Source organism: Episyrphus balteatus, chromosome 1 (assembly GCF_945859705.1).
Source record: "Episyrphus balteatus chromosome 1, idEpiBalt1.1, whole genome shotgun sequence".
Classification (NCBI taxonomy): Eukaryota; Metazoa; Arthropoda; class Insecta; order Diptera; family Syrphidae; genus Episyrphus; species Episyrphus balteatus.
This window is the reverse complement of record NC_079134.1, coordinates 126,527,204-126,554,788: the sequence shown is the minus strand read 5'-3', so window position 1 is coordinate 126,554,788 and position 27,585 is coordinate 126,527,204. Positions and strand designations below refer to the sequence as shown.

At 31.6% G+C, this 27,585-nt stretch overlaps 2 protein-coding genes across 4 annotated transcripts in view; one reads left to right on the top strand and one right to left on the bottom strand.

The window, feature by feature from the left end:
- Window positions 1-27,585, top strand: part of LOC129906842 (elongation factor Tu) — a 153,674-nt gene that overhangs the window by 120,391 nt on the left and 5,698 nt on the right. The gene's annotated exons all lie outside the window — the stretch shown is intronic.
- LOC129906836 (maternal effect protein staufen) lies at window positions 1,365-26,036 on the bottom strand. Of its 3 annotated transcripts, none has more exons than XM_055982778.1 (10): window positions 25,586-26,036; window positions 14,934-15,170; window positions 6,155-6,903; window positions 5,916-6,088; window positions 5,365-5,841; window positions 4,947-5,306; window positions 4,481-4,877; window positions 4,176-4,421; window positions 3,949-4,115; window positions 1,365-2,086 (listed from the first exon to the last, which is right to left on the bottom strand). In XM_055982778.1, the coding sequence occupies exons 2-10, from the start codon at window positions 15,155-15,157 to the stop codon at window positions 1,889-1,891; spliced, it is 2,991 nt and encodes a 996-aa protein (XP_055838753.1). In that variant the 5' UTR covers window positions 15,158-15,170; window positions 25,586-26,036; the 3' UTR covers window positions 1,365-1,888. The 3 variants fall into 3 exon arrangements, with proteins under 3 accessions (XP_055838753.1, XP_055838752.1, XP_055838754.1); XM_055982777.1 differs by having other exon boundaries at window positions 14,934-15,175; window positions 25,586-26,035; XM_055982779.1 differs by lacking the exon at window positions 25,586-26,036 and adding an exon at window positions 17,298-17,317 and having other exon boundaries at window positions 14,934-15,175.

Here is a 27,585-nt window from a genome sequence, read left to right as displayed (position 1 = left end):
AAATATACCATCTTAGATAAAATACAGCCGACCAATGAAGCTGGTATTTTCATTTTCATACAAAGAAGAAAACCAGAGCACCGAAGCCCTGAGAACCCAGTTTAAAAAACGATATGAAACATACGAAGGTCCAACACAATCGCGAAAAAGAGGCAGGCCCAAAAACTCATTGAGAAAACAAATGCAACGACAACTGCATTCAATTGACATCAGACATTGAACAGCACTGGGAGGTCTGCTGACTTTTTCTGAGGTCGACCCAGCGAACCCAAGTGGTTCCGTAATGTGAAGCTAAGTTTGAGAGTTTTGGTCCAATCCGAGAACAAGATTATCGTCGATAATGGAGAAGAAGAATATTGATACAGAACTCAATACAATATAGAGTACGAGAATTATGATATGCGAAATATGTATCACCACCTCGCGACGGAATAGGAAATAACATTCAAGCCAAAAAAAGATCTCGAAAAAACAATAACGAGAAAACTAATCTTCAGGCAAAAATTAATATTTAGAACTCGTTTGGTAAGATTTATTTATAAGAGCACTGATAACCAATAAATCATACAAATAAATTAAATGATTTTAAATTAATTAGCAAGTTAATAACATACGTTTTTTGGTAGTTCATCAATTAAATTAAGTATTTTTTTTACTTAATTATTTAATTTTTGTTTTCAGTAGCAGTTAGTGAATATTTTTAAACTGCTATAAATTGATATATTGACAATGCAATATCAAATGAGGAACCTATGTATAGATTCAAGATTTGAATTTTAAAATTTTCATATTTTTTTTTGTTCACTTTGGTTGAGCCTCTCTAAAAGCTCATTGCTTATAAATTTATGTGACTTAAAAATGTAATTTAATTTAATTTTATGAACAAAATTGTGTTATTTTTTTTTGTTAACAAAAATAGAAAATAAAGAAAAATCTTAAAACTCCTAGAGCAACACTTATAATTTGTATACATTCAAAAGAAGATTTTAAACACAAAGAGAAAAAAAAAACGAATATAACCTTAGCCTAGAAGATGATTTTAGTTTCTCTTTCTTTTTTTATGAATTTATATAACAAAAATAAATATTTTAATAATAATAAATATAATTTGTTTTATTTTATTTTTTATTTTAAGTAAATCTATTTGCTTACTTTAGTTATTTGTTTTCACTAGCATAAGTTGTTTTGTTTTTTTGTCTTAATGTTGTAATTAAGTAAATTAGGGTTTTTTGTTTTTGTTTTTAAGGGCCAATTTTTCAATAGTCAGATAAACCTCAGATAGAGCTCATTCCTAGGAATAAAAGTTTTTTTTATATTGATATTTATTCTTCTGATAGTCTAACTGACGATTGAAAAATCAGGGCTAAATAAATAATAAAAATGTTTTCGTTTAGTTTTTTGTTCGCATAACAAATTTTTTTTTATTTCATTTTTTAAAATTAAAATTTACAACAAAAAAGGTGTAAGTATTGCAGTTTTGTTTGATGATATAGGAAGAATAAATAATTTCGTGTGCTTACATGATGTGAGATATTAAATTTCACTTTAATGGAAATTGTCGCCCAATCAGCAATAATCTTACAATTTATTTGGATTCTCAATGTACATTTTAGAGTTTGTTTATTATTTTTTTTTAATTCAATTGGACGGGACATAATGTTGAAAACAAAAGAAAAAAAAAAAACTAATAACTTGGCTTTAAACAAAATAACAAATAATTAATTAATAAATAACATAACTATGAATTAGAATAATTAGATAAATAAATATTGTAGATAATGGAGAGGGGAATCTTTTTCTTGGACCAAAATCACTTTTTGTTTTTTGTGGGTGTTTTTTTTTTTTAATAAATAGATTGAGGACAATTTCACTAGGATTCTCTATAATTTTAATCATCTGCTGGTGTTGGTTTGATGTTATCCAATCCTAATTTGCTAAGAATTTGTAGTGCAGCAGAAGCAGCCTGATCTTGAGATTCTTCAATATTCAAGCCAACACCATGACAAATTTGTGGCGGTGCTGTCGATAATGTGACAATGGTGAGAAACTCATTGTGATTGCCTTTGGGATAATCTGAAAAGTTTGCCTGTGAGAAGAAACAATACAAATTAGTGTTGTTAATGATTCATTAGTGGCAATATATTAAAAATAAACTTGCTCCTTTGGTAAAAGTATATTAGAATGAATACAAAAATTTAAAACTCGTTTTTAAAATTAGAAATATCTTCACTAATGGTTTTGACACCCATACTACGAATGCCACCCAATTTTTCACTTGCTCTATAGGGCAAGTATTGGTTTCGTGTAGAAAAAAAAATTTGGGGTTTTAATCAAAACCAACATTACGATGATGGAGAAGATAAAAAAAAGTGGTTTTCGTCATGCCGTCCGTCGGTCTGTGCGTCCATCTGTACATCGAGCTAGGGACTAAACGGATGGATGGATTTGCTTGAAACTTGGTACAGATGATTCCCTAGACCCTTTTTTTAATTTTTTTTTAATATCTCCTTTTTAACGCATATCTCATATATAACGTTTTTGAGGTATTCTCAAAAAATTCGGAGAACGGAAACATGGCGTTGCCGTTTTTCAAAAATTGACATATATTTAAAGTTTATATATTTCATCTTAAATTTCAAATAGATCTTAGAGATAAAGGTACTTTGAACTGCAAGAGCAAGTACGTGCGACCCAGTTTTGCATTTTATTTATAATTTGCTCGCACTCCAAAGAGTTCTAACTGTTGAACGAAACGGTGAGTGCGTTTGGAAAATAGGGGGGGATGAAATAGTGCACATTTATTTCTGAATCTAAATAATGAGAAAAAAAAAACATAGCAAACAGAAGCTTTCAGCATTCTTGTTGTGCGGCTGAAGAACGAATCTCTGTAATTAAATGTACGTCCTAAATTGGGCTCGTGGGTGAACTGAAGCTAGGAGCGCGAGTATTATGTTTGAAATATTTAAAGGGTGGAATGCAGCTGGCTATTTAGATACAGCACTGTTTATAAAAATATCTATTAAATAAGGAGCAACAAACAATTTTACGACCGTATGCAAGTGAGGTAATAGATTTAACGATGGTTCTATCTCCAATCATCTTGAATACTCTTTTTTGTAAAGCACACAAAAGGCTAACGTAAGTAAAAGGAGGACCTACCCAAATATGGGAGTTGTACTCCAGCTCAGGATAGATATATGTTTTATAGATAGCGGCCGGATCAGACGCTTTGCGTCGTTTTTGGCAACAACCAAGATGTAATCGTTCCACGAGAGATTTTTGATGTACGAGAATTGCAAGTTTTTTTGTTTGATCGATGCAATGCAAGTGCCACTCATTGACAGTGCCAAGGAGGCGAGTTACGCTTTAACGAAAAAGAGAGCATTGAATTTTTGAAGCATTAAAGCATTCTAAAAGGTCTCCTTATATCCATGGGACAATGCATTCAAGATATGAATTTAATGTGCTAATCAGACGTTGCTTTTGTAGTTCTACATCTTAAACTTGTATCAAAAGCTGAGACTGCTGTCGTTAGCGAAGCAGTTTAGAAGTAAATCATCAATTAAAATGAAGAAGAGAGTCGGAAAAAGAACGGAGCCTTGAGTACATCCTCTATTTTGTGGGTTTCAGACTTGAATCCATCCAATACGACACCAAAATTTCAATTGGGATGAGTTTCAAGCTGTCTCATATATGGGATTTTTTTCTAAATTCTTCAAAATCGATTCAGTTGTTGCTTTCTTTAAACAGGCATACAGTGAGCACGGTTTGGTTCCAACTTGCAAATCCCTAATCAAAACAGAACAATTCGGAGTGAGTAACGGCAGTGAATTCATTTAATATTTTATATTTACCGCGGCTGATATAAAAACTTTGAAAATATCATATGTTAACAACAGCGAAAACCTTAAATGTTATATTCCTATAAAAATTCTATTAAATTCTCACCTGAAAACCAAGAATTTGGGCTAAGTACAAAAGCTGATCCTTAGGTCGAACAGATGTTCCAGCAGTAGGTAATGAACATTTCTTCTGCGCCGGTGGTGAAGATGCTTTTGGTGTGTTTACTGATGCTGCAGCTTCAGCATCTTCCGTGTGTTCCACTTCATCAGAATCTTTAAAGATAAACGTAAAAAAATTAATTTTTTGTTAAGAAGAACTTTTGTTATCTTTACCTTTACTATGTTGTCGTAATAAAATAACCCCAGGTACAATCTGTCTTCCCGATGGTCCGCCAGTTCCATTAGGAGAAACAGAATTTGCATTTAAAGTTTCATTCGAATTGTTGTTTTCACTAAATTTAACTTTTCGAACAGGTTTTGCGTCTGGATTTTTATTCGCAACTTGACTATTATTTTCTTCATTTTCATTTTCGTTTTCATTGTCTACAGCTACTTCGAATCCCATTGCAATCAGTAGATCTATAAAAAAATAATTACAATTTTTACTCCATTCAATAGTTAGTTTAAAAAAAAATTACTCTGCGCAGCATTTCGTTTGGCCAACTTTTTAGTTATACCAGATCCACGAGCAACCTGCCCCGGTACAGTTGCTTCCATTACAAATTCTCTTTTTTTAGATTCACTTATCCTTGAGATCAACTCGTAGGTGGGTTCTTTTTCATTGCGACTCTGCTGAATGTGAATTAATCGCGATATCGGATTTGTATCTTCGGCGCATTCACTGTCGGTTTTTTCTCTGATTGAGTTCCTCTTCCTCGGTGTTGGTGATGTTTTCCGTTTGAAACTTTTAACTTTAATTCGTTTCACTGGCGGCGAGTTAGATGGCGAAGGTGGAGGAAGTTTTTTCAACTCCTCCAGCATCTTTTCGGCAGCACGCTTTTTCGAGACTTTTTTGCCATTGCCATCACCTTCGGTCTGAAAACAAAAAGTTAACAAAGAATAAACAATTGAAAAATGATAAGGAACTATATCAATTTATCTTACAACAATGTCTCCAACTTCACAAATTGTAATAAAACTTTTCATGTGTGCTGGACCCTCTTCACGTAAAACCTTAAATGCTACACCGAGATTGTGTTTGATGGCAATCTCGTGGACTAGAGATATTGGTGACTTCCATTCACCTTCCTTGGCAGTTCGTGTGAGGATTTCTTTAAATTTATTTGCCGCTTGCGTTCTCAGAACTTGCAAGGCTCTTGATGCCGCGTCATGTTTAGCCGACTGTAACGTCCTACCACTCCCAACAAACTTTTGTTTCCCAACAATTAGGGTGATTTTACAAAGTTCTGGGGGTGGAGCATTTGCAAAGTGCGGTGAAACTCCATTTACTGAAGGAATTTGTCCCTAAGGGAATTTTTTTTGTCAAGTTAAAAATAATAAATTTTAATTTTGAAAATCTTACAGGATATTTTGGTTTTCCAGGAGGAAAACGAGCCATTATTTGTTGTTGTGGCTGCTGTCCTCCTCCTGACACAAATTCAATTTTTCTTGATAATCGTGTATTGTTGTGCGGTGGACCATTAGGCCCTTGCTGACCATATTGACCATTAGCATTAGCAGGATCTCGATTTGGAAGATCTTGAGGTGTGCGTGGATCAAAGACGTAGTACGTCTGTTGACCGAGTTTCATTGCAAGTGCGTTTAGTTCGACAGTAGGTGTGATTGTAGTACGAAGACTAGACTCTTCTGGACGACGAGTTTTTGGAAGTGGATGCTTATATTTAGTCTTTTTTATTGCCTCTGCAGCAGCTATGTGTTGGGCCTTTTTGATCTTATATCCTTCCGCTGAGTATTCTTCTTCGCCTAATTTCAAAGTGACTGTGAAACGTTTACAGTGTGCGGGTCCATTTTCACTCGTGAGACGGTATTGATGTTGTATCTGAAATCAGAGAAGAATTTTTATTTTAATTTATGATTCATGAATTTTAAATTTTAGTATAAAATGTTACTAACTTTGTTGAAACGAGCCAATTCGTTTACCAAGCACATGGGTGTCTTTTCTTTTGTAGTTTGAAAGACACCATCTCCTTTCATGACCACGGACATAAATTCAGGTATTAAGGAATTACTTTCACCATCTTTGTTCTCTACAGGGGGTTGTTTCTTTTCCAGACTCTTAGGAGTAACTGAAAATAAAGTTAATTTTTTTTTAATCTTAACATTTTGTGCCATTTTAAGTCTAGGTATCTTACAATCTTCAGCTGTTGCAGATAGTTTATCTGATGAAGTTAAAGATGGTTTTACTGAAGTTATAATAGGAATTTCAACCTCTGAGACTGTAGGCAGCGGAGTTTTTAGAGGAATGTGGTTCTTATGATGATGACTACTCCTATTGGGGTTCTGTAGAATCGACCTGGGATGTGAAAACTTTTGGGATGCACGTTGTTGCTGCTGTTGTAGTGGTTGTTGTACCTGTTGTTGTTGCTGCTCTGCTGGTATGCCATGATTAACAACTGGAATTGGTTTATGTGGATGTTGCTGTCGGAATTGTTGCGCATGTTGAACTGGCGGAGGTCGAGATAAATGAGGAATTTGTTGTTGGTTGTTTATATGAGATGGTGGCGGTGGACATGAATTTATTTTTGGATGTTGTCCATGTTGCATTTGATGTTGCTGTTGTTGTTCTAATGGCGGTGGTCCTTTTAATATTTGAACCTGGTTTGCAACAACAGGAAGTTGCTGCTGTTGTTGTTGTTGTTGTTGCGCAGGAAGTCTTGATTGTGGTGCTTGGTGAGATTGTTGTGAATTATTTCTCATCAAAGTTGGAGGAGGACCGTTATTTTGTCCATTTTGATATTTTAATGGACCAACAGAGGCAACTCCAGCGCCACCAACATGAGGAGGCGGTCTTCCCTTGTGATGTTGCATTTGATTTTGTTGCATTTGATTGTTTAATCTTGGAAGTTGATGCTGTTGTTGTGAGTGTTGATGGTGGCCCAATCTAAAAATGATAAATAATAAAGGAATTTATATAAATTTGGTCGTCTGAATTTTAATGAGAACTGTTTAAAAAATTAAATAAGAGAAATAAGAGACTGGATGATCAAATATTTTCAACGGACAACGAAGAAGAATGTTAAATAATTACCAAAATGTTTGTATAATTTATGTATTATCTTCATGAGTCAATAAAACTTAACTCAACTATATTTTGGTTTGACGATTTGCATTAAAGTTTGTGTGTGAAAGTCTCTGTGATTACCTTTTTTAAGAAATTGAGTATCAAGGAGTCATTAAAAATGTTTGTCAAAGCCAGGATAAGATCGTAGAAATCTTTGACGATTTGAACAAAATACCTAATAGATTTACTGGAAACAAGTCATTTGAACAATATTCGTTCATGGACACGATGATTCCATAAAGGTTATGAATAAGAATCAAAACAGATTCTGGCAACGTGAGCTTGAAAAATGGAACGATTTTGCGATTATCTTTAGGCCGATCTAGAAATTAAGGAAATATATAAACTCACTCCAGCGAGTGATTATCAGGGATGGCAAACCTGTTGTGTCATAATTTTTGTTTTGCTCATAAACGTTGTGCATTGTTATTGCAATTTTTTCGGAAACACCGCGACGCCAAAAGATGAGGGCAGACTAATGTATCGTTAAAAGTACTTTCTTGCTAGCTATTTCGCATCAGCTTCAAATACTTTTTTCTTATGAAGATGTCAAATTTTGAGTCATTTGCGGGAACTATTGGTTTAGTTCTTTAATTTGATTGCGTCTAGAATACAAATGATAAGACTATTTCAAGTGAAATTGACGTGACAGACGAAATTGTGAGACGAAAAAACATTAAAACATGGATTTGGAATCATTTTTCGAGCAAGATTCAACTCAAACGCAAAACCTTGCCCAGGGATTTAAAGTTACTCCAAAAATTGGGTTCAAAGGCTATATATTTTTTTTTTGTTTAAATAGTTCTTTTCGCGTATAAGAAAGAGGGAATGAAAAATGTATAAACTACCTCACCCGCTGGATTTACTACCTATCGCCGCTTCCGATTGTCACTTTTTCCGAAGTTAAGCACATTGCATGAGTATGCAGCACCTAACATCATATGAAGATAGTAAAAATTGGTTCGCTTCATGAATAACTTCAATAGATCAAAACGGACAATCAATTTCGATTTTTGAAAAAAAAAAACTGCGTTAACTTTATCATTTAAGTTCATCTGAGAAGGTTAGTGGAACATTGCAAGGAAGGGTCTAGTACAGCATTTGATTTGTCTTTTGACTCAATTGAATCAATACTCGCAAAAGGAACTGTTTGGGAAGTACATAAAAAGTAGAAGTAGTAAATTCGGTAATTTTTCATATGAAATTCGGCATTACTGGATTTCGTCGACGGAAATCAAAATTATTGTTCTAAGTCCTTAAGAAATTCTATGGAGTAATAGCGATTTCGCTTTCCGCATTGGTTCGAATTTTTTTTTTTTCAGAAATCTTTAATTTCATCCTAAAATCGATAAGGAAGTTAAAGGTTGTTATAATATTTTTCAGAAAACAGCAGAACAATATATCATGCGGTAGTAGTTTCCGTTTGCCAAGGATGCTTAAAATATTATGTATTACATTTGTTAATAGATTATAGAAAGTCTAAAGTGATGGTTAACCATGTAACAAAACTTCTTTATTGGATTCAAGGCCAAAGACAGCTCTTTTATAAACTGCTTGAATATCAACTTTTAAAAAATCAATACCATTGATAAAAGTTCGCAGTGAAATTCTCATAATTACTGTCAGCATGACTCACAACGATTAGTTGATTTATGTAGCCAGTTGTACAATGATTCCAGTAAAACAAGTCAAAAAGCAAAAAAAAAAAAAAAAATATATAATTTTATTACATTCCATAAATTTTAATTTTAAGTTTCAATTATTCAAATCCAAATGAAAGATGACAGCAGGAGTCTACATACAAAGAAATAAAATTGAAAAGGATTTTTTTTTTCATTTTTGTCTTTTTTTTTTCAAAAGACATTTCGAGTCGAGAGTTCGAACGAAGACGAACAAACTTACCATCAGCAAAAACGAAAAAAAAAAAAAACTACGACATTACACCGGCTTGTGGTTTCGTATATTTCTCTCGAAATGCTGATGATGTCTGATAAACTACTTCCATTGCCAGCATACACAAGAGGAAATGTCATTGGACAAAAAGAAGGAAGATAATAAATACTTTTAACAATGCTTTGTTAAGGGATTTGCTATTGAAACGTTTCCTTAATGCAAGGAGTAAATATAACCGTACGCAGACAAAAAAAAAAAAAGAGGTCCTCTATCCACACACTATGTGTGTACTTTGTATATAGTTTCTCCAGAGAGTAGTAAAGACAGTGGAGAAGAAAAAAAAAATATAAATATAAATCAGCACGTCTTCTCTGAAAAGTTCAGAGTACAATAGAAGAGCAAAGAATTGAGTTCAGTAGCGCGTTTTGTGGACAAACAGCATGAGTTGTGCTGCTTCTGTGTCACTTCTACTGTCGAATGACAAACAAATCCGAAATCCTCACTCGCTCGCTCGTTCGCTCGCCTGGCCTGGCTGGCTGGCATGGTGAAATTGAAAGTATAATAAAGTAAAATTTTCTTTAAGAGTGCAACAAGGGTCAGTGGTAATCATAAGTTTGCTTGCGCGATATTTGGTTAAGAGCACTGGGGCGGAAAGAAATCTAACTGGTTTCCATTCTGACACCCTTGGTATTGTGAGCAAAACCGATGACTATGAAAGGATTCGTTGACGGCACCACTTTACAATATTATAAAGGTTTCATTTAGAAGGATAATTTCTTGTTTCTTTTGGTTTTTATTTTTCGATACGAAGAAGGAAAAAAAAAACACACATGAAACGACATGAAAGTTTTTTTTTTCAAGAAGATTTCAATTCTGACTACGTGCAATATTGGGTATGTATTTTTTATGGAGAAATCCATCTCTTAACAATTGACACTTTATTGGCAAAAAGTTTGACTCTTTTCTCAAGTGTACACAAAGATGGGGATTAAGTTTTTGAATTTTATACTTGAACTATCGAGTGCAGATAGAAAATAATGCTATTGTACAGATCAGTTGGTTTTGGGATTATTTTTATTTGCTCATATTAACCGGAATTTTATCCTATCTTCTGCTTATTTATGCGATTTCTGAAATCATTTTTAAGTAGGTTAAAACTGGAAGAGCTTTGTGTTTTTTTATGTATATGGCAGTTTTTTAAGAGGTCGCAAAAGTTTGGATTCTGTTTAAACATTTAGTTATCGATTCAATGTTCACCATCACATATGATACGAACCCTCCCGCTAAGGAACCAGGGGGCCCTGTTTTAAATATGACGTTATGAATACATTTTTTTTTCTAACAACTTCTAATGCCGTGGCAGCAAGTACTCACGCTATTGACAGCATACCCCAAAAAATTGAAAAGTCACACTCAGAAGAAAAAGCAAATGTCCCTATAATTGAAGAAATGCATAAACGGAATGTATTTCTGATGCGAGAAACGTATAACGTGCTACAAAAGCCCTTCTACATCCCATTACATTAAAAAGAACATTAAAAAGAGTAGAAACTTTCAACCTGAGCCGGGAATTGAACCTGGAAAACTTTTTTCTACCGAGCACCACTTCTAACGATTTAACCATACTTGGCAGAATGAGGGTGGTTTTTTAAATTTGCTTTTATTGGTTTCATGTCAAAAACAAAATTTCGAGGTTTTAATCAAAACTATTATTACAATGATGAATAAACCCATTCGTTATCGTCATGACGTCCATCGGTCTGTGCGTCGCACAGTGGAACGAGTGTATGGGAAAAACGGCAAAATTAATAACTCTTGTTTTAATGACTGGAATTTTATTAGTTTGCATGTTATTACTTATTGCGGTCAGTATTTTTGTTGTTAACTAAAAAGGGCATCAATTAACCACCAGTAAATGCACCGTTCAGCATTTCTTAGAATAAAAAAGTTGAGCAGCGAACTTTTTCTTTTGGTACTCAACCTTTATTTTTCTGATCTTGAAAACAATTCGTGAGCTTATTTTTATTTTCAGTTAAAAATTTGATTGAAGGTTGATTTCAGCAATAGTTTCCAATACAGAACCAATTTTAGGCAATAGGTCAGCTTTATATGTTTGTATTTTATAGAAACTTGTAAAACAGTTTTTGTGGGAGCGGACACCTTTGACAACAGAATGCAGAGAATCAAGAGAAAAATTAAAGTCTAAATCTAATTCTCGTTTACTGCATTTGAACAACGACCAGTTACTTTCAGAGCTTAGATAATCTCTTCTGTTCTATGTTGCAAAAACGGTAAATTTTTTCGTGCGGTTGCTTAGAATTTTTAGGTGGTCTACCTTTTCGCATTCCTCTTAGACCATTGATTTGTCTCACTAACAAAATTTAACACATTTATTGGTAATGGTTAATTAAGGATACGCCATCGTTCATTAAGTTGCATGATCTTTTCCCGTTCTCTTTAGAATTTTCTCATTTTTGCCTCAATTTAAGACAGTAATATTTAGAATTTCATTGAATCTTAATTGAACTCTTTTAACTAATAGGTAAATACATTGAACTCCAAGAGCAAGTACGTGCGATCCAGTCATGTATTTTATTTTATTTACCAAAGAAGAAATGATTTTCAATTCAAAGGAAAACCTTTTTCTTTTAATCTTAATACCATCTTTTTTTTTACATTGTTCAGATAAAAAAATTGTAACCATTTGAAATCAAATGAAAATATTTTTGAAACCGGGTTTATAATCAATTTTTATAAAAAAAAATTGCATTCTAAATAACGATTTTCTCATGGTTTCCATAATCAGAACTGCACCAGCACCAGCTTGTTCTATGGTCAATAATTCAGGATACGCCATCGTTAAATGATTTGCATGATCTTTTCCCGTTCTCTTTAGTAATGTTCTCATTTTTGCCTTAATTTATGTTTAAATATTTAAAAAAAATGTCTCGAGGTCAGTAGCTATGATTTTACTTCATTATCATTAAATTGATATAAGAATGGTCGTTAGAAAGAATGTGTCTATTCAAGACTAATAAAAACTTCGAAGACATTTTTTTTTTTTCTATTTTAAAGTTGAAAGCATCTAAAAGTAGCTGAACGTAGCTGGAAAATAGACATTTTTATTGATTTTTGTAAAATGATGCACTCTACAGGTTTCGACGTGACAATTTTTTTAAGAATTGTTTTTTGAGTTATTCGTCAAATTCCATTTTTGTATATTATTCAAAATGACGAACATTGCATCCTCGAGGTGAAAAGTTGCAGATTTCAAAGGGTTAATAAAATAAATTGCACGACTGGGGTCGCACGTACTTGCTCTTATGCTTAAAGTAACTATAATGTTAAAGCTTTTTATTCAAGAAATTTAAAATTCGATATTTTGAAGAAATTTCATAAGTAGTATAAAAAAATTAAATCTGTTTTTATAATTAATAAAAATCCGTTTTAAAATATCTTAAAAAAAAAAACAAATATGCCATTTTATTTCTCGTATAAAAAGGTATTTTTAGAAAAAAAATTTTGAAAATTGTAGGAGCCGTTTTTTAAAAAAATAATTTTTTATATATAAAATTTTTTTAACATTTTTCAAAAAAAAAGTTGGTATGCCATTTTGAAGAAATAATTAATTTACACATAAAAACTAAATTTCAAAATTTTTCATTGATCCATTTTCAAAAAATTGATTTTTCAAAAAAAAATTTTGAAATATTTTTTAAAAACCAAAAATGCGTTTTTTTTAAATTTTCTAAAATTTTAATATTATCTTTACTTACACACTTTTGTATAAAAATTTTCATTTAAATCGGGTTAATGTTGTACGAGATATTCAGAAACGAAAAAAACCGTTCTATGACAGGTACCGTTAATAACGGTACAAAAAATATTTTTTTTATTTAAAAAGTTGGCTCTTATGTGTAGTACTACACACAAAAATTTTAATCAAAATCGTTAGAGCCGTTTTTGAAAAAAATTAACTTTTCTATTTCCGTTATATGGCAGGTACCGTTAGTTTTGGTTATAAAAAAAAAATTTCAATTTCCCCTCTAGGGAATCACCAAAAACTGCTAACTACCAAGTTTGAAGAAAATCACTTCACTCGTTTAGGCTGCAGCCCCAGATAGAGACAGACACACAGACAGACAGACAGACAGACAGAATTGCCGGACCCACTTTTTTGGCATTCTCCATCATCGTAATGTCATGTAAAATTGTTATCTCGAGTTCGATTTTTTTTACGAATCCTAAACTTGCCCTATAGTACCTATATCGCAAGTAAAAACACCTTAAAAGAAAATATTGGTAGACAATCCATTCCATATATTCCTTAATTGGATGCACTATAACACTTTTCTTGAGTAAGAAACAAACTTATATCCATGTATAAAATATATATTATACACTTGCTGCCATGAAAAGTGTCCCATGTTAACAATTATTGTTTTTTCTTTTATAATCAAATGTAAATATATTGTTGAGTACTCCGTAGACGTCTAGAAATTTTTTGTAACTAGTTTCTATCTGGCGCTGAGAAAAAACCGTTGCATTTTATTGTAATTTCGTATTCTCTTAGAACTCCTAATGTTGTGCGGTTTTGGCCACAAAGTGTATATTTAATGCCTGGTGTGAGTTTGCAAGTCACGAACGCTCCTTTACATTAATCCTTTGATATGGTTTATTGGTCTTCCTTATATTTGTTTTCCAAAAAAAAAAAAAAATCATAAGATTGATGCAGCGAAATGCGATTTTATTAGAAAAGAATGCGTTCGTTAATTAAATAGTTCAATTAAATAGTTATTTCAATAAGACTTGGTTGTCAAGAAATTTTAACATTAGGGTTTTCTTTTTACTAAGCACCAGACAATTATTCAAAAATAAAACTTGGATTACATTTTTCTGCTAAAAACACAAGTTTTGGGTGGGACAATTAAAATTTTTAATCAACACGGGAAAAATACAAATTTCTCATTTAGGGCAACGCGACATAAGCTTTTAGAAATAAATTAAAATTAATATGAACTTAGTGTTTCACATACACTTTTGGTAATCGTCGTGAACTAACCATATTTAATAAAACATCCGGTAATGGTTTCTCTCCGGCAAATTCTAATATTTTTTGTCGTTTTTTTTCTTCTTAATTTTCGATTCTAGATTCTTTCCGCGATGATAAGATTTATAATACCGCACCGATTGATGTCTCTCTCTTGGACTGAAATCATATGTTTTCAAAACTCGATGAAAGGCCTATACCTTGTGATGAAGAGTTAAGGGGGAATGTGTCTCACAGATGAAACAACAACAATAAAAAAGTAAATCTAACTAAAGGCAACAATTACAGTGATTGTTGAGAACCCGCTGAATTATTTAAATAAGTAAACAAAACGATGTGTTGAAGAGAGACAGAAATCTTTCAACTTCGATCATTCCTTTATGTGCTGTTTTTTTTTTTTTTGCCAACCATAGGTATTGGCTTCAAAAGGTACCTATACCTATATCTAGAACTGAAGGTAGGTATATAAAAAGGAAGTAGACTCGTTTTAATTTTTCTTGAATGACCAGAAACAACAAGGAGGACAATGTATGGTAATCTTGTTGAATGTGGAAATATATTGCAATAATATGATTGGCAAGAGGTCATAACCTTAACTCAAAGTCCTTACGGCTGTCATATGGGGTGAGAACGCATTGAAGATGTGCATCCAATGCACACACTATTTCTTTGTTTGGAAATGCAGATTTAATGGTTATATTCTTCGAATGATATGTGTTGAAATTATTTACAATAAAATTAGCAAAAATCACAAAAAGAAACAAACAAAGAAAAAAACCAGAAGAGAGGAGTATTACAAAGGACGATGAGGAGAGTTCCAAAGCGTATTGGATGGAAATGGGAAGATAATTATCATGGCTTCCATTTAAATTGTATATAATATTTAATTTCGATTTTGTTTAATTACCTATTTTGATCTCTCATGTGTGGCATGACATATGGCTGTGGTGGAAGTGGTCCACGTCTTGCTGCCCCATTTGGCATGTGAAGTGACTGTTGTTGTTGTGGTGGAATGCCCATATTCATTCCCATATGTGGTGGTGGTGGAGGATGTCCTGAGTGCATTGGGCCTTGATGCATTGGAGGATGTCGCATGTGTTGTGGCCGGGGAGGCATAGAATGGTGCTGCATGTTGTATGGCTATCTGTTCTGGAAAATATTATTATAAAAAGATTTTGAGAAATTGATTTAAAAGAATTTGACTTCAATAATTTAAATAAACTTTAATTTTCATTTTATGATTTAGAAAAAAATAGAGCAAAGATATACAATTTTTTTTTCTTTATACATTTTTTTTGTAATTATATTAAAAACATTTTTTTTAAAGTTAAAATTAGAGGTGTGCCGAATATTTGGCTAGTTTATTTGTATGCTGAATCTAGCAAAATTAAAACCAAATTAATACGACTCCTCCAAGTGACTATAAAAGTCCTTTTAATGTGATTAAGCTGTGATTTGGCGCGGAATCATGAGATTTGGAAGCAGCTTTGATCAATGGACATTTACCGGTTCACATCCACTTTTCATGTTTTGTATTAACTTTTTGATATTTCGCAAATAACTGCTTACTGAATGTTAACATCTGTTTAATTTTTTCTCAATGCAATGTTTTCGGCTTAATTATTCAAGAGCTTTTATTCCACTGTTATTATTCTGTTTTGGATTACATACAAAAATGGGAATAAAACAAGTTATATCCCATTATTTTAATAACGTTTCGTAAGTGTTTCTTACTAGTCCAGTAATTTTAGGTTTTATCTGCGGAAAAATTCCTACTGGGTTGAAACTAAAATTGAACCATGTTTAAAAAGTGTGTTCTTAATAATGAAGGCACTTATTGTACAATAAAGGGAAACATACAACATTTCCAAAAAACGTGGTTCCCCCTTTTGCATAATATTTTTTATCCCAATGTGTACATTATTTTTTTTAGTTAATCTGTATTTACGTAATAAGATAACTAATAACCTAAAAAAAATTAAGCTACTTCGATAAAAAGCTCAAAAATCGAGCAAAATAAACCATAAATATGTATTTTTTCGTATGTGAGTGCAATATAGTCACCTTCTCTGCGCTCTACTCGCGAAACGGTTCATCTCACAGAAAAATGTGTTGAGCATATGTTGTAGATAATTTCACGACGATCAATTTTTATAATATATATAACCTCTGATGACCTCCGATCAATAGGTCGCGAGATATTTGCAAAAAACTTTTCGTGACCTTTTGACCCCTATAACTCTTAACGCCGACACGATATCAATGTCGATTTTTCACATTTTCATAACAAAGCCGTCATCAAGCTGTATACCAAAATTCAGCCCAGTAGGATTTTTTTCGCAGATTAGCCTTAAAAATGACTAAACTGACTGGGCTATACTTCTTCAGGGGTATTTATTCAATTTAATTTTTACTCAAAACATAGTACATAATTTGCTTCTCTTCTGCTCCTATCGCATATTTCCCGGAGATGGCAAAACTCAAACACGACAATTGACACTTATATCACAGCTGGCTATCAGGTACTTTCTTTTATGTTCTGCTTTGTTTTCCTCTCTTAAGGATTTTCTCCGACCCATTTTCGTCTTAACATTTAAAACCTAAATTGATTTAAAGGCAGACAGAATAGTCCAGAACAGTCCAATTGACCCACGTCACTTAACATTTATTAAAATTTTTGCCGTTGAACTTATTCAGATGAGCAAACAAGTATTTTAGTTTTTATGAATGTATTTGGTAAAGTAAGCTAGTTTGATTAGTCAGCTTTAAAACAATTTTTATTCTCCCAAACAAAGGGCATAAAGATGTTCTTTCTTTACATAAATAACAAAGATTTGTCATTGCTGTTTATACGAAAAGAGGCTTAAAGTAATGCGAAACAACAACTTATTCAGATAATTTTTTTGTTTTTAGAAATAACAACTATTATTCAACATGTATTAGAGCCCCAGGACACTACAGACTTTCTATCGGCCCGCCCATAGTTTAATCGGGATCTTGATCAGTATGGAAATATATGAGAGTGCGCACACTAGAACGATTAACTATCGACCGATGAAAAAGTTTGTTTAGCCTCTCGATTGCCTTCAAACTAAATAGTCTGCAAACTATCGGCAGACTCCTGAAACAGTATAGGGCCTTACGAGCGTGCGCACACTACACCGTTTTATAAGTCTGTAGACTTGTTCTTATTATATCTTATATGTATTTTATTTTAAAGCAATCAGGCATATGAAACATTATTTAAATGAGTTTCAATTCAGAAACTTACAGAAGATTTCACCTTAATTCCATTGCTGTGGACCCGATTGGTTACCAAAAACAAAAAAAAAAAAAACAGATTTCCGTGAAATAAAAAGAGACTGTAATGACGGTATAGGCTTTATTTAAAAAATCGAAGTTGTAATCCAAACCAACACATTAAAATAATGGACAAGTTAAAAAAAAATAAAAAAAAAAGAGATTTTAACCATTAATGGCTGTGGTCCGTTCTTTTATTGAACAATGTTAACTATTGTTGTTATGTCAAAAAAATCGTTGTATTTGTTTTTGTTACATTTTGTTACAAAATGTTAACTTTGATTTAGGAACGACTAAATGTTACATTTTGTTGATCTGTCAAAAGAAAAATTTTTGAGATTAATTTTATGAATGAATAAACAAGAAAAAATTAATTTGGTACTGAAATAATTCTTTTTAATTGAATTCTAAGCAAATTGATTAATTCAATAATTTCAAATATGGAAACAAACAAGAAATTCTCTTCTCACATCATCCCCTCTCTTCCCCATTTAGTTGTGTTTGACAGATTAACATTGAAACTCAAGTCCAGGAGCTGAGTTGGAAAATGTAACAAAATGTAACTATTTGACACTTCAACACTGGATTTAGGAACGATGTTGTGACGTCACGATGTTACACTTTGTAACTTTTTTCTCATTTAGGAACGATGAAAGTTAACTATTGTTAACAATAGATAACATCGTCGAATAAAAGAACGCATCACTGGGCGGATTCGCTTGCAATCTGGTACCAATGGTATCTCAAACGGATGTTTTTCTTTGTAACTGTCCAACCATATCATCACCGTTTTTGCTGTTGATTCATTTCAAATAAATGTGCATTTCAAATTTAAAAAACTCAAAAATAGTTTGAAATGAAAAAAAAAATTCTTTACTATTTTTGATCTTTTCATTTTACCTGCCGTATAACGGAAATAGAAAAGTAAATTTATTTCAAACACGGCTCTAACGATTTTAATTAAAATTTGTGTGAGTAATTTTACAGATAAGACGCAAGTTTTGAAATAAAAAAAAAAATATTTTTTGAACCATTACTAACGGTACCTGCCATAGAACCGTTTTTTTGGTTTCTGAATACCTTTTTCAAGACTTACTTTATTTCAACAAAAAATTTTATACTAAAGCGTTTAAATAAGCGTAATATTAAAATTTCATAAAAATTTTCAAAAAACACATTTTTGAATTTTTTTTTAAATCAATTTTTTCAAAACGGGTTGGTGAAATATTTCATAATTTCGTTTTTAAGTATAAATTAATTATTTTCTTAAAATGGCACACCAACTTTTTTTTTTTTTTTGAAAATATTAGAAAATTTTTATACCTATGTATATAAAAAATTTTAATTAAAAAAAAAAACGGCTCTAACGATTTTCATTTTTTTTTTGTTTTTTTTTTTCAAAAAATTCCTTTTCGTACAAAAAACCAGATGCAATACTTCATCATGCACGAGTTGTGTATCAACACCATGCACATTGTTTGCATCACCAGTAGCAAAAGAATTGAGAGCATCAGTTTGGGTTTGGGCATGCAGAGTTTCTATAATATCACTCATGTCTTGTAATTTTTTGTCTACTTTTTCAACTATCTTACATACAGCACTAACAATAGGTAATAGGTCATTGACTTTTGTTATAAGATCGGTGATAATTGGAAATTTAACACAGTCATTGCACCGATAAGAAACATTTGCATTGTCATTAACAATTGCATCTAAAACTTCATCATGCAAATTCAAGAATAGTCTATGAAACAATTTTCCACAAAACAAGCTACAAACAATAACAGCCGTATGAGTCAGATTGCGAGCAAATCCTTCCAACCGTTTAGGATTAAGCTCTATGTTGAGACGCAATGGTAAAACCTTCAACATAGCGCGACCTTAGAACAACAAAGTTTTAACCCCAAGTGTGTTTTGAGAAAAACGCTTCTGGATATTAAGAACTCTTTTATTCGGTCACTGTGTTTGATTTTGTATATATGCGAGGGTGGGGCAGTTTGTCCATTGTCCATGTTTGTATTTTTTTTATATATTCCTAAAAAGGCGTTTTCTTGAAGCTCTTAAAACATTTACTTGTTTCTTAGATGACTTTATTATTCGACCCAAATCTCCTTCCACCAATCCATTTTTTTTCATAATTGGAAATAAGAAGTAATCGCAAGAATCTTAACCAGGAGAATGGGCAGAGTGAGGGAGCAATTCATATCTTATGTCGAATTCCTTTCAAAAAAAAATCGATTTAAAATCGATTTTTTGCTCAGCAAAACATGCTCGGAACATTGTTTACGACTTTTCGATTTTTTTTTTGTTGAAAGGAATTCGACATTAGATCGTGTAAATTTGCCATTGCGAATGCGGACTTGTGCGATGGTGCGTTATCCTTTGTAAACCAGTGGTGGAGAGTTCCAATAGGTTAAGAGGAATTTCCATAATATTTTTGAAGCTTTTTCTTGGTTTCTGTTACTTATGCCTTTTTTTGCCCAAAAAATAATATTTAACTCACAAAATTCCGATTTTTTCATTTTGAGAAAACTATTTTAATGCTTTTTATTTGAATCTCTGTACTGATAACACTATTTGACTGATCTATCTAAAAATTTAAGAGTAGTTACATATTTGAAATATCGTGTATGACAATCTAAGGGCCTTATTATGACTCGCGAGTCGAACGTTCGACTCAAGTCGAATGATTTTGCAAACACTATTGCGATTAGAAAACTACGACGTTCGCCTCGTAATGCGGTCAAAATAAAGAAAACGATGTGCCAATATCATTTTTAAAACTCCGAATCGCTTATTATAGAATATGTGCCATGGATTTGAAATCAAAAGTTAAATTGTGTCAATTTTCAGGGACTTATTGACCAACCGTCGCACAGTGTGTCGTCCCCTTATGATAAATCGTTTTTATTTTTGTTAGAAATGAATATTTTTGCTATTGAAATATAATTTAGAAGTGTCAACTTATAAGAAAATATAATTAGCACAGCATATAACCCACGTTATGTACACAAATTATGCTCCGAAACATGGGTACCTCGGAAATCAAGAATATTTTGAGGAATTTAGGCGAAACTTTGAGAGAACCTATATATTTTACGTTTGGTTAATATTTTTAAAATTTTATTGCTGTATTCTGGTTCATTTAGGTATTTTTGTATAACACATAAGAAACAAATTTTAAATTTATTTTTTAATTTTTTATATAGATTATAACCATTTCTTTGATAAATAACAAAAAAACAAACAATTGAATTTCAAACTTCATAAAAAAAAAAAACATTTAATATCATATCGATCGATAGTTTTTTGATATTTGCCTTAAGTCTATACTTAGTGCTGGCAAAGTTTGAGCTGCTCCTATTTGCTCCAGCCAGAGATATTTACATTTATGAGCTACGAAACAAGTATTCAAAATAATTCATTTTTTGAGAAACAGCTTCAAGGGGATCACAAAAATAAAAACATCGATGTTTTTAATAATGTTTAACCATATACAAGTAACAAAAAGCTGCTTATGTAATTAAAAATATTTTACCTACATATTGTTTTGAACAAGAAAAAAATTATATTTTTCTACATACTAAATTTTTAATAATGACTTGGCCCGGCCACGATCAGCTCAAAAACTGTTAAAACGACATTTCAGATTTTCTAACGGGAATATTTCAAAAACTTGATGTGATAGAATTTTTCTGACTTCGGATTCGAGTTCACCTTACGAAAAGTATATTTTGGTTTATGTAACAACAAAAAAACTATTTTGCTGACCAGTGTCTTCTTCAATAAATGTTAATTTCATAAATTATGCTAAAAGTTAACTTAAAAATAGTAAATTTGTTAACTTTTTTTTTCATTAATACATATATAAGAGAAAAACAATTAATCTCTAAAAACTTAGGTGCTGGTGTTTATGATAAACAATTGTATGGGCTCTAGGGTGGGTCAAAAAAATCGAAATTCTTTTTTTTGAATTGGTACTCCGAAAAATCGATTGCTAGACCCCTCTAGAATATACACACCAAATATGAGCTCTTTATATTAATGGGAAGGTCCTCCGCTTTGCAATTTTCCATTTTTACATCAAGCTTCTACTAAAAAAAAATAATTTTTTTATTAATTGACTTTTTAGCAAATTTCTTTTCATATTCTTGTAGGAAATTAAACGCTCTACAAAAAAGGCCTTATACACTTTTTTCGTTTATCTAACCGTTGAATAGATATTTGAGGTCCAAAAATCGAGAAAATCTTTAAAAATTCGTTTTTTGTTCTTAATTTTGTAACAAATTGAAAAATTATAATGATCAAACGCGCAAGACATATTCTTGTTGAAAATTGATTGCTCCACAAAAAAGGTCTTAGTAACTTTTTTCATTAATCTAACCATTCTAAAGATATTCGAGGTCAAAGTTAAAAAAAAATATAAAAACATTTTATATTTTTAAAAAATTTCTAATTCACTGAAACTTCATTATTTTCAAATTAGCAAGATATATTCTTGTAGGGGCTTAAACGTTCTACAAAAAATTACTTGGAATGAAATTGATTGCTTTAACCGTTTAGAAGATATTCGTATCCAAACCAATGCTCACTGATTTCAATAGTTTTCTTATGACCCGTATGCATTGCGATTTGGATACGAATATCTTCTAAACGGTTAAAGCAATCAATTTCATTCCAAGGAATTTTTTGTAGAACGTTTAAGCCCCTACAAGAATATATCTTGCTAATTTGAAAATAATGAAGTTTCAGTGAATTAGAAATTCTTTAAAAATATAAAATGTTTTTATATTTTTTTTTAACTTTGACCTCGAATATCTTTAGAATGGTTAGATTAATGAAAAAAGTTAATAAGACCTTTTTTGTGGAGCAATCAATTTTCAACAAGAATATGTCTTGCGCGTTTGATCATTATAATTTTTCAATTTGTTACAAAATTAAGAACAAAAAACGAATTTTTAAAGATTTTCTCGATTTTTGGACCTCAAATATCTATTCAACGGTTAGATAAACGAAAAAAGTGCATTAGGCCTTTTTTGTAGAGCGTTTAATTTCCTACAAGAATATGAAAAGAAATTTGCTAAAAAGTCAATTAATAAAAAAATTATTTTTTTTAGTAGAAGCTTGATGTAAAAATGGAAAATTGCAAAGCGGAGGACCTTCCCATTAATATAAAGAGCTCATATTTGGTGTGTATATTCTAGAGGGGTCTAGCAATCGATTTTTCGGAGTACCAATTCAAAAAAAAGAATTTCGATTTTTTTGACCCACCCTAATGGGCTCGCCACACTGTGCGTCGTCGTTATTCGATGAGTTTATTCGAAATCTATTAATTTTATTGTAAAAACTCAATTAAAAAAAAAAAATTTAATTTTAATCCTTTAAAGGTGACTTCAATAAAGGATAAAACGTAATTGGATGAGTTTATTAGAAATCTATCAATTTTAACGTAAAACGTTACTGTGAATGTTTGTTCACAGTCCATGATTAAAAGATAATCGAGTGTCAACAAAACGGCCCCTAATCCTTTAAAGGTGACTTCAAAAAACGATTTATAGGACCTTGTTGCTCTACAATACATCAGTATAATTGAACTGTCAGATATAAAAACAGAATAAATCTCTTTTTCTTTTTTTAATTGACTTTTTGATGCAAAGGGTCTTCGAAGTTATTTGGGTGACAGAGGTTGAAAAATCTTATAAGTTTGAACAACAGAATAAATCCAGGATTAAAGGCAATTGATTATGTTTTATAGAAAAAAACTAAGAAGTTCACGGTATTAATTGCAGAAAAAGTTGAATGGGTTATAAAAGAAGATAAAACCTTGGACTGCTATTAAATGAGCTTTTTCTGAGCTTTATCTATTTGTTATTTTCTTAACCATAATAGCTCAGACAAAGTTTTAATTCATTTCAATTAAAAATTTTTTTTCAAATTCACTGTTTCTTAATTTTTTTTTTTTTAATTACTTTCGGTATTCTTTTTTATCGACGGAAAATATTCACAACTTAAGCCTAGTACGCTGCTGATGCGAAACAAAATTTTTCGTCGGTCTCCACGAGGACAACGAAATGCTTGCGAAATCTCGACGAAAAAATATTCACAAATTACAAAACATAAATAATAAAAAAAAAGCAAACACGGAACTCAGAAAGGCATGCAATGAAAAAATGAACAACAAAACCAAACAAAAAAAACTCAAATGTAATTTTTTCGGCACACAATTAATGTCCATGGCAATTGTTTGTATGCGAAAAAGAAGTGGAGACTTTTCAATTTCGCTGTGTCAAACAGCGTACTGCAGAACGAAAAGTTGAACGAAATTTTTCGTTTACGATTTCGTTGTATCATTTTTGTATGGGATTTTTCGTTTCGCATCAGCAGCGTACTAGGCTTTAACTGGTAGACCAGAATGATGTAGCTGTGGCTTGTGTCTTGTGTCGCTGTCAAAGTTAAAAAGTATGAAATTAGTATATTGGTGCCAGAATACGTAGCTGTGGCTGTGGCAAGGAAATTCGCTGTGGTACAAGTCGAGTCGACTTTTACTTCAAGCTACAAGCGGAATGACTTTTGACGTTTCTAATGTGGTTACTCAGTTAAAATTATTTTTTTTTTTTCAAGGCAATTGACATTTTTGTACGCCACATAATTCTGTTCATCTTTTCTACATTTTGAGCGAATTTATTTGACATCTTGTACCACGACGTTTTTCTTTGCTACAAGCGAATTTTCATTCTGTTCAACCAGTAAGCCTAAGCGGAAAAATTAATACTCACGTTTTTTTTGAAAGTGAAAAAAAAAACAACTTAAAAAAACGAAAAAAAAGTTGCGGAGAAACAGTTGTCAGAAAAAAAAAGTTTTGGAAGTTAAGATAAAGCCAGTTAAAGGAAAAAAGAGCAGAAATCATAAAAACCGTCATCATAACTCGAAAACGGGACAAAAACCAAAAAATTACATCTAAAGTTTTTCGACTTAAAATGACCTCTGGAATCATTTCATTTGGAACGGTGACTGTAGGACACCCTGTTTATTATAATAGCTGCGTTCCTTTGGAAATATTTATCTACTTTTTAGTACTTAAAACTACTTTGATCTACTTTGCTATACTGAAAAAGTAGTTCAAAGCAGCTTTAAGTACTAAAAAGTAGATAAATATTTCCAAAGGAACGCAGCTAATATAACTCATTTTTATTAAAATTGTCGGTTAGAACTTTGTTGTTTTACCGTCACGAAGACGAGCTTGTCCGCTTTTTTAACAGTTATGTTTTTGGTGAGATCTTATTATCTCAAAAAGACTGACCGCTTCAGTTTATTACATGGTTTGGATTGTCGTTTTTAAAAGAGGGAATACCTACATATATAATATTTTTTTTTATTTTGCATCATTCCTGTTTTTATTTATTATACCTATGTACTTATAATAAACATTTTCGACTAACAAAGGTAAAGGAAAGAAATGCAACTGCATTTATTTCTCGCGGCAAAAGTTCACACAACTCTCCGAATGCATTTCGACTGCATGCAAACCTACATAAAAAAAAACGCCTGCATCTTTATCAATAGACAAATATCTCTCATAATGTATACCTACCAAGCAACAAGAATGATTTCTACAACAACATTATTTTAAAGAAATCCATATAAAAGTATTTAGGTGGTACCTAGAATGCACATTAACCCTTTTTTTTGTATCATCTTCATCTTATTGCCTATAAAAATGCCATTATTTGTCTGCATCTTTTTTTTTGTATTATCAAGAAATGCAACACCTCAATGAAATGGATGATGATGAAAATAAAAAAAATATGCAAATTAAATGCAGTTGCATTTCCCGTCTGTGGACAAAAAGTAATGCGCCTCGTCGTCGACACACAAAGAAAACAAGGACAAGGCATTTTTTCTACAAAATATAATAGGACACCCCGACAACAAAAAACGCAGCTGCACGGATTAGTTTTCATGCATTTTTTGTTTATTGTGTTTTCCGTTTTTTTCTTATAAAACATCTTTCTATTATTTTTAATTCAAAAAAGGGAAGAGAGGGATGATAATAAAATGCAAGAAATTGCAATACATTCTGCGGGCAGTTTGTTTAATTCGAATTGGCATTGAAAGAAACTTTTGGTGTTTCCTTTCCTCGAGTAGAATGTGGAAAAAGGACGAATTCTTAAAGGATCAAACTGCGCAATATTACCTAAATTATGAATACATATTTTATTTAAATAGAAAAAAAAGATATTAATGAAAAAAAGGACATACCAATTAATTTTTCAGAGATGTAAATTAATAAATTGTTGGTAAATTTATTAATTTTTATCTTCACTTTGGAACAAATTCCTTCTTTTTGTTTTACTTTGGTTTATTTTATATTAATTTTTTTTATTTTTGGGCAAGAAAAATTGATAGTGTGGAAAAAGTGTGCAAGTTATTTCATTAGACGTCTTAAAATTAATAATTATATAGAATAATTCACCACTTTTTCCACTTTTTATTTAATATTTTTCATATTTTCACTGAAATTTTCTAATTTCTTTTCAATTTTTTTTTGTTAAAACGCGACAAACAAGGGGCGTAGACAAGAGACGTCCCAATTGAATTTTTTATTATTTTATTTAGAAACAAAACACTTAACAAAAATACTAAACACTACTTTTTATTATATATTTAATTATTATATATTATTAATTTTACTTAAATTTAATTGATAAACAAAGGAAAATATCCTTAAATTACAAATTTTAACATGCGGCCATATTAATTGGAACTCGACAAAAAATAGTGATTTCTATTTTTCGATATGAAAAATGAAAATTTTTTCTAGATGTTGTGGATTTTGTGGAATTTGTTTCTCTTTCTTGCAAATGTATACTTTTATTATAGGATAGAAAGAGATGAATAGATTTTTGATTTTGACATTAGACAACAGCTGTCAGTGGGTGTCAGAATAGTGATATTTTGAAATTGTAGATGGCGTTAAAAATTGTACTAAAATTTTTTTGTTTTGTTATGCGTACGTTACACTAGGTTCATTTCATTTCAAAATTATTTTAGAACTTTTGCCTTGCAACACATTTTAAAAGCTGCACTTTATTTAGACCGACTACCAATCTATAGATAACGATAACAAAAAAATAAGATGTTTTTTTTTGGGAAAAAATGCCTTTTTTGACAAGAATGACAAAGGAATGAAATGTCTAGTTCTCATAATTGTAAAACAGTTTTGTTTGTGTGGAAATCAACTAACTGAATTTCTCTGAGCGAAAAGTATAACTTCAATCACACGTACACGTGTACAGACTTTCTTTTTTTTTATTACCATGTCGTTTAAACCGTTTTATTTTAAAAATAATGCTGTCGATAATTTTTGTAGGTATATCAAATAATTCTACACCTGAACGTTGCCGTTCCGGATTTTTTGACTTTGGTTTGGGAGTGCTTAAAGCCTTGGCCACACTGAACGGTATGTGGTAGCGGTACGGGTAGCGGTAACGATATTTGTATTTAAAAAATTCCACATCTTAACGTTGATGTGTCAGTTTGGAATTTTTTTTCATATAAGTACCCCTACCGCTACCACATATACCCTCTAGTGTGGTCTAACCTTAAAGGAATGACCACACCGGATAGGTATGCGGTACTGCTACGGCTATTTGTATGAAAAAATTATTCCAAACCGGAATGGCAACGCTTTGCTGTGTAACTTTTTTTTGTATACAATTAAAGCCTTAAGCCTGGTACGCTGCTCGCGCTAAATTTTAGCCAAGATAAAATTCCCATACAAGTTATCGATAACTTGTATGGGATCCATTTTATCTCGGCTAAAAATTTTCGATAATTTGTATGGGAGCTAAAATTTAGCGCGAGCAGCATACCAGGCTTTAACTACAATGACGTAAAAAGTGAAAAAGTGGGAAATTTACAAATAAAGTAAACATTTTTTATTTCTTTCTAGTGCTATTTGTTTTTGGAAAGAACTACAAAAATTGTTTTTAAACCATAAAATAAGCTTTCTGCATCATTATTTTAAATTTTTTGTCAGAAAAACTGGCAGAAAATGAGTTTGAAAATTTTCACTTTTTGACTTTTTGCAAAAAGTGGCCGTTGTAATTAAAGCCTGGTACGCAGCTCGAGCTAAATTTTAGCCGAGATAAAATTCCCATACAAGTTATCGATAATTTGTATGGGATCCATTTTAGCTCAGATAAAATTTTTCGATAATTTGTATGGGAGCTAAAATTTAGCGCGAGCAGCGTACCAGG